A 7,908-nucleotide genomic window follows, 5' to 3' on the forward strand; every position below is an offset into this window, starting at 1 on the left:
CAACACATACATGCCCACCATTTCCTCAATAGTTGCCATCCTTTATGTTGTTGCACCCTATATAATGAGAGGATACAAATCATTTTCATACCTTGGAATTTTGTATTTCTCTAGTTGAAGCAGTGCTATTAATATCCACTAACAAACATTTTGAGATAAGCAGTGTGATCCAATAGCCATTGCAACTGAGAGAACAGTTGGCAACAAATGTCATATTGGTTTTAAAGTCTAAGGCTGCATTTGGAGCACAAGCAGATTTGAGTTGCAAACATTTAGTGGAAATGGCCACCCATGCAAAAGTTGGGCCACTCCATGAACATCACCTTTGTCGAGAATCAGCTTGATCCACTCATCAGATGGGCCACCCCTGTATATTGATCCAGGCCCTGGGCTATCCATTTATATCGATTGTGTGGTCCATCTAATGAGTGAATCTAGCTAATTGTGGAGCCCACCATTTGCATGGCTCAAAGGTCACACCAAATACTGATTACGAAAAATCAAATAAAAAACCACATATCAACAGTTTCAAACCTAAGAAACTCATGACACAATCCAAGGCATGAAAATATCGTACTTACAGCCAATATCCGTTCTCTATCATGCTCTCCCACTTCCTCTAGAAGCCTCACTTTCAATTGTTGAGGCATGTCCTGCAGCATCAAGTTTCAATGTAGGTCATCCAACCATACAACCATGTGGGCCAACTCATGGGTAGAGAAAAAAATTATGGGACTCAAATGCGATCCACACAAAACATTCCTTGTTGAGACATTTCATCAAACAGTTAGCATGCATCGCATACAGGAGATTATATACAATAGATTTTTTAGTTTTTACAAGTAAGGCCATTGTTCAATGACCTAAATTCTGATATTATATATGATCCATGCACCAAAAAACTGAAAAAAGGGGCCCAACTTGTATAAAATGAAAAGAAAAAAATTAATAATAACTGGTAATTTACTAAAAAATTGGAGATTGGTAAGGAACATAATCAAAAGACTTAATCAAAACCCTCAATTCAAAAGGCCCAAATTAGATGCATCAAGTGAAAAGCACCTAATCAATTGTCCATATCAAAAAATCCCGAATCAAATGTACCTTGATGATTTGGGCTATGATTGGAAGCACGGTGTACCGTGATGTAGCCGAAATTTTTAGGGTTGAGTTCTTCCATGATAAAAAAGGGGTATTCTTCTGCTTGTTCTTTCGACTTCAATAGCTTGTTCGTAAAAGCACTCGCCATGGCTGCATATGGAAGAAGAGAAGAAAAATCCTCACCTCTTGTACTTCCTCTCCTGTTATTTTCCCTCTGCATTGCTATACACCCTACGAAAACACCACCAAACCTCAATAAACAAAGAGAGAGAGAGAGAGAGAGAGAGAGAGAGAGAGAGAGTCGGTCGGTTTTTATAGGGAGGAGAGAAGGGTTTTGGGAGATGAGGGTTTGAGAGCGTCGATTGTTGGAGAAGGGGTTGGGAGAGTAGCGATTCGGTAGAAGCGTGAGTGAGAGAGAGAGAGAGAAATGGGGGGAGATTTGGGCGCGGCTCTATTTTGAGTGCGCGCCCAATTTTGGGCGGAGGGACATGGATGGTCCTCTCTCAAGGGGTTCCGTAGGGCCCACCATGGTGTATTTGCTTTAACCATTCCGTCTATTAATTTTAATAAATTATTTTTGTTAATAATCCTAAACATAAAGTAGATTAAAGGCCCAAGGAGACCACACCATAGGAAGCACATATGATTTAATCTCCATGTTTTCTACCGTGTGGTCCACTTTAGCCTTCGATCTATATGAGTTTTGGTTTCATGCCCTATAATAATATTTCAAAATATATAGACGGCTTAGATAGAACACATATAATTTTTTAGACCCTATAGGGCCCTTATACAACCATTAATTATTAATAGTGTGACACTTTTTTAGCTACGGATTAAAACCGTAGTAACTTTAGCTACGGTTTATATCCATAGCAAAAAAGTAACGTAGTCTGTATCCTTTGCCTCTTTTTTTGGTAGTGGCTTATTACGAATCAAACTGATGTTGAAAATCCTCCTTGTAGCATCTCAGGATCGGAACCTGGCAAATGGGTGCTGAGAGCCGAGAATGGGGTTCTATGGAGGCTGTCGGCGCCAGATTCGGCCATTGAGAATTTTGTGAGCCCGGTTTCTAAGTTTGGGACGTGACACTATGACTGCCTTTGTTCACAGAACAATCGATGTACAATCTGTCGTCTACAAGACATGACTAGTATATATGATCTACTAAGTAAGAATTTGGTGATCGATAGGATCCGGCGACGAAAGTCGTAAATATTTAATTTACTCTTAAGACATACCACAATGATAGTATTGGACTGGATAATAGTGGATCTAAGCTAAACTATGAATGTTGAACATGTTGCAATGTGATTGAATAGAAGTGGAATATCAAAGTTATAAAAATTAAAAATAGAATAAAAAACATTGGGCTATAAAGATTGATGGGTTATGTACATGTGTGGAAAGAGCCCTAAGCTCTTCATCCAATTTTGCTTTTATAGACTTCTCACATGTAATGGCCGTGCATAAGATTATACTTAGTAAGATTTGAAAAGTGGGTGGAATAAATTTATTTAATGCTACACATAAAAAATTTATTTAATTCTACACATAAACATAACCTATGATATTAGGTCATGTATATAAGAGATCACATACATCTCTTGCTATTTTGGTTGCAACTTGTAAAATTCACTAGAGTCCTTTCATAACTGGTGATGTAGCGGGTCGCGGACAGTTTCATGGCCAAAATGGATCAGAAAAGGCCCGGTCGACGACAGAAGTGATTCGGACCGTTGGACCTTAGATCGGGCGTATCTCGCAATCCGGAATAAGTTACCTGACGTAAAATATATGATTTTGGGGTAGAACGAGCTACTTTAGCCAACCAACCCCGCTATGCCGGGTTACGCAGGCCGGAATTGCGAAAAACCCCTGGATCGACGGTCGTTTCCCTGCTTTAATTTCGTTTTTACTATAAATAGTAAGTTTTAGTTTGATTATAAATCTTCACCCATCGGGCTTTGGGAGTTACTATTTTTGGCCGAAAACCTTGCGCACTAGTAGACATCATGACCGTCTATAAATAGGACACTTACTATTTTTGCCCGAAAACCTTGCGCACTAGCAGACATCACGACCGTCTATAAATAGTAAGTTTACTATTTATAGTAAGTCGTAGATTCTAAGAGTTTTAGTTGTAGTTTGATTCTGATTTCTTTTCCATTGCTTGGTACCCCTATATAATGGGTTGTGAACTCATTTTTAATCATCAATTAATCAATTTCAAATTTCTTAAAATTTATTTTTATTTTCTGCTTTCTTTTCTCGTGGATTCGAGAAGTCTTTGTGAGAAGTCCAGAGAAGCTCCGTGGATTCAAAGTAGTTATTCTCATTACGTTCATCTCTGCGCCAACTGGGGTCTTTTAGATAGAAAGCTTACTAGAGTTGTCATTGGAGTATTGCATGGGTAGATATTGTTTTTTTTTTTTTGTGAAACTTTAACAATTAATACTTTTAAAGAAACTTGCTTTAACCGGATACTAGGATTTAAGGCTCCCTCGTGTGCATGTGTCAAAATCATCTTGATATATTTTATCTACAACACGTGGCATCTTTAAAATTGTTTGAGCTAGTTATGATTGGCGTAAACACATGTATTAGAATCGAGACAAGATAATGGTGCCGATTGTGGATAGAGCATGAAAGATATCACAAAGATCCTAACCATCCAACTGGTGGTGTCAGCTGATTTTAGAAGTTTTTGTCAACGTTCAAAATTCAACCATGACAATCGGATGGCATCCTACTGGTGTCCTTTCGGTAATAAACTTCCCTATAATGGCCCCCCAATTTGGACATTCCCGGTGGCATTACATGTATGCCACGCGCACGGCAGACGGATCTTCAAAGACCTTAAAAAAATATAGTTGACGGCAATAGCAGTATTCAAAAAAAACCCCATCTGAAAATTTCATAAAATAGAAAATTCAAACGGGAGGTTGGCTCATGTACATACTGATGTATCGTTATACGATTACGTTAGGATATTATCCATTGGTTTTCCTGATGTATTGTAATATGATACGTTAGGATATTATCCATTGGTTTTGGGCTTTCCCAAACCATTTGATGCGAGAGGGCACCCCTTGGACAGAGGCTTCCCTGAAATTTATCAGTCGAATATTATTTTTATTTTTTTATAATTTTATTTTATTTTCTTATTTTAAAAAGCATTTCATTAATAATGCAAATTTACGGTCTAAGGCTCTCGGGTGAGAGATAGGGCAAAAGACCTGCCCCACCTATCGTATCCTATATAGAGGATGTACCTCGACATTCTCTAGTAGAGCCTGGGCCAGTTCTATTCGGCAGATATCGCCCTTATCAATTGAATATTTCAACACTTTAATTACACAGGTTAGTGTGACCATCCATTTTTCAGAGCAGAAAAAAAGACAAATTTCAAATGATTGAAATAATATAATTCCAGAATTTTGTAGCTGTCCATGCACCATAAAATTTGAGACTCACGGAATCAACGGTTTGGATCATTGTAAGACGATCTAAGATTCAAAAGTTGAAATCCCACCCTATTGCCTTACAATAGGCTAGAGGATGTATTGTAGCTAGCTAAACTCATTCAACCAGATAATGGCCCTTGAGATTGTCATCTCTGACTTGTTTTCTTATCCAGTGGATTGCTTCCTCGCAAAATTCAACCAGATAATCGCCCTTGAGATTTTTATCTCTCACATGATGTATGGATTTTATCTACTCCATTCATCCAATTTTTTCCAGATTATTTTATTATATAAAACCAAAAATAGGTAGATCAAATGCTAAGGTTTATCACGCCACAGGAAGTAATGGTGATAACGACGCTAACCTTTGCAACCTTACTACGGCCTTACGGCATGTTTATTTTCCATCCAAACTGTTAATAATATCACATAGACCTGAATGAAGGTAAAAATAAAATTTCAACTTGATCAAAAACTTCTGTGGCCCCAAACATTTTTTAATGGTGAGCGTTCAATACCCACTATGTGCTCTATTTGCGAAGTGTATTTGTATTATTTTTGGAAGTGTCCTAAAATGATCTGAAAAATGGATGAACGGAGTGGATAACATACATATATCAAGGTGGGCCCCACGGAACTCCTGACTGGACCGAATCCGTGAAGGCGGGCCCAGGATTCCGAAAATAGTAAACGCTCGTATAAAATCCAATAAAGACCGAGTAAAAGCAAATCTCTCTCTCTCTCTCTGCCAAGAAAGGGAAAGTACAAGCCTCATATCCAGCACGAGGGTTTTGTGATGTCAAAGATCCCAGAACGGTGTCTGTCATGAATGGGATTTGAGTGCTTCAGGCGGTGGATTCAGCTCCTCTCTCTCTCTCTCTCTCTCTCTCTCTCTCTCTCTCTCTCTCTCTCTCTCTCTGTGTCTGTCTTTTCCCTACTCGTTTTCTCTTTTTGACTCTCAAAAACATAAACCGCCCACCACCAATCTCATCTCATCCATCTCCCTTTTTATATAAGCATTTGCTCAAACCATCTCCTAATTTGGCATTTCTTTCGACTCCATCATCTTGGATATCTTCTGTCACCCTTTCGTTTGCTTCTTAATCAGAGAGAGAGAGAGAGAGAGGAGATGGATGGTCCTGATATTCCTCCTTTCTTCATCTGCCCCATCTCTCTCCAGATCATGAAGGACCCAGTCACCCTCTCAACAGGCATAACGTACGATCGAGAGAGCATCGACCGTTGGCTCTTCCGATACAAACACAACACATGCCCCGTTACGAAGCAGCCCCTCGACAACCACACCCTCACCCCAAACTCCACCCTCCTCCGCCTCATCCAATCATGGCACCTCCTCAAGTCATCAAAACTCATCCTAGCCGTCGATCCACCGAGACCCACCTTCGATCTTTCTCTCCTTCACGATCTCATCAACAAGGTAAGAGAACCTGAATCACAAATCAAATCACTCCGTAGTATCAAACTCCTAATCCAAGACAACGAAAACAACAGGCGATACGTGGAAGAATCCGGTATCCCTTCTCTCATAGCATCTCTAGTAACTGAAACATCTCCACAAGAGATTTCGCATCTTAATGGAAATTCAACCACCATCGAAGAATTCATGAACGTATTATTCCATCTCAAGCTATCGCCTGAGACGTTGGAGAAGATCGTGGAAGATAACAATGGTAAGATCATCAGATCTTTATCTAGTATACTCCAACTAGGAAGCTTCCAAGCTAGAATTCATGCAGCCCTTCTTCTCAAATCCATCTTCAAGGTAGTAGGTGAAAACTACAAGATGGAATTGCACTCTGATCTTTTCGACGGCATTGCCGAGATACTAAAAGATCAGAACTCGAACCGGGCTACAACGGCTACACTATCGATTCTAATATCGGTAACACCATTTGGGAGGAACAGGATAAGGGCGATCGAAGCGGGTATTGTACCAGTACTAGTAGAGCTACTTGCAGAGACCAACGAAAGGCGGAGCTGTGAGAGTATGTTGGTGGTGCTGGAGATATTGTGTGGGTGGTCTGATGGGCGATCAGCATTTTTGGCCCACCCAGCAAGCGTGGCCGCAGTGTCATCGAAGATCCTGCGGGTGTCGCAGCTGGCCAATGAGAGAGCTGTGAAGGTGCTGCTACTGGTGTGTAGGTATTGTATGGGAGGAGAGATTTTGAAGGAGATGGTGGAGGTTGGTGGGGTTACTAAGCTGTGCATGGTTGTACAGGGTTCATGCAGTAGGAAGGCAAAGGAGAAAGCGAAGGAGATTTTAGGGTTGCATTTCAGGACGTGGAAGAAATCACCTTGCTTCCCTTCATGCCTGTTACCATGAAAATATTGTACCGTTTTGAGGCATTCTTTTTTATAGACGTACCCTTTTTTGTATTTCTTTTATAGGATATGGCACAAGCACTACCATAAGTGGAAAGTAAGGATGTGTGTATCAAAGGGGATTGGTGCAAATATCAATCACCATGTGTGTGTGTGTGTGTTTTCTTATTGTCTTTTCCAGAAAAAAAAACATTGATGCTCTGAAGAGAGCGATGGATGATACGCAGGAACTTGTAAATTACTTAGAAATTGAATAAACAAGCAATGCCAGCACTTGATCGATGAGCCATCATAGGAACGAGGGAGATGCTGTTTGGCTAACGTTTGGATTTCTCAACAAATATTATATGATTTTTTCCTTTTCTTTTCTCTCACCTTCATTATTCTTGTCTTTCGTTTTTTTTTACTTCATAGATGCACCAACATTTGAATTTTTCCATTCTATGGGCGGAGAAGCCGCCCTCAAATCCTTGAAAAAACGGTTGCATGACCTAGCTGGAATAGTTATGTATTGTGACAGTTTTAGAATGGAAGGTTACAACAAGAGTACGCTTCTACTTCTAAGACTATATAGGCTACATACTAACATCTTTCACTTAGCCATGTGCCAGCATTATCCGATATTTGGAGAGAAGGGCGCGCTTCGTTGTTGCCCAAAATCCCCGCCCTCTCTATCTCGACCATGCGCACATTAGCATCTCCCCTTTGTCTAATTCCGTCTTCGGCGAATCTGATTAATGCTGCTGCCCCTCTCCAAATCTATCCAAACAAACGGTTGGTAAATCAAGGGGTGAAGAGGGACATTCGCCTCTTCTCAACGCGCTTTCCATTTCATGCCTTATATTCTCAGAGACGACCAGAAAACAATGTCAATCAAGACACGAATGAAATGTTTGATGACTTATTTGATAAGTACGGAAAGGTGGTGTTCAGAAGAAGTGATCAAAAGCCTCCCAGTGCTGAGGCAGATGATGATGCAGAAAGCCTGTAATTTGCT

At 40.1% G+C, this 7,908-nt stretch overlaps 2 protein-coding genes across 2 annotated transcripts; one reads left to right on the forward strand and one right to left on the reverse strand.

Moving 5' to 3' along the window:
* Nucleotides 1–580: 580 nt before the first annotated feature.
* LOC131249923 (respiratory burst oxidase homolog protein E-like) lies at nt 581–1,484 on the reverse strand. The gene is made up of 2 exons (XM_058250656.1): nt 1,105–1,484; nt 581–653 (listed from the first exon to the last, which is right to left on the reverse strand). Exons 1-2 carry the CDS (start codon nt 1,319–1,321, stop codon nt 601–603), a joined length of 270 nt encoding a protein of 89 aa, XP_058106639.1. The 5' UTR covers nt 1,322–1,484; the 3' UTR covers nt 581–600.
* Nucleotides 1,485–5,484: 4,000 nt separating this feature from the next.
* Nucleotides 5,485–7,262, forward strand: LOC131249924 (E3 ubiquitin-protein ligase PUB23-like). Its single transcript, XM_058250657.1, has one exon. The coding sequence runs from the start codon at nt 5,698–5,700 to the stop codon at nt 6,910–6,912; it is 1,215 nt and encodes a 404-aa protein (XP_058106640.1). The 5' UTR covers nt 5,485–5,697; the 3' UTR covers nt 6,913–7,262.
* Nucleotides 7,263–7,908: the final 646 nt, after the last annotated feature.

This window comes from Magnolia sinica, chromosome 6 (assembly GCF_029962835.1).
Source record: "Magnolia sinica isolate HGM2019 chromosome 6, MsV1, whole genome shotgun sequence".
NCBI lineage: Eukaryota > Viridiplantae > Streptophyta > Magnoliopsida > Magnoliales > Magnoliaceae > Magnolia > Magnolia sinica.

Excerpts from the sequence above, each read along its gene's own strand:
- LOC131249923 (XM_058250656.1), bottom strand. The coding sequence starts at position 1,321 with ATGCAGAGGGAAAATAACAGGAGAGGAAGTACAAGAGGTGAGGATTTT. Across the intron at positions 654-1,104 it reads TCATAGCCCAAATCATCAAG|GACATGCCTCAACAATTGAA; the intron begins GTACATTTGATT and ends TTGATGCTGCAG.
- LOC131249924 (XM_058250657.1), top strand. The coding sequence starts at position 5,698 with ATGGATGGTCCTGATATTCCTCCTTTCTTCATCTGCCCCATCTCTCTC.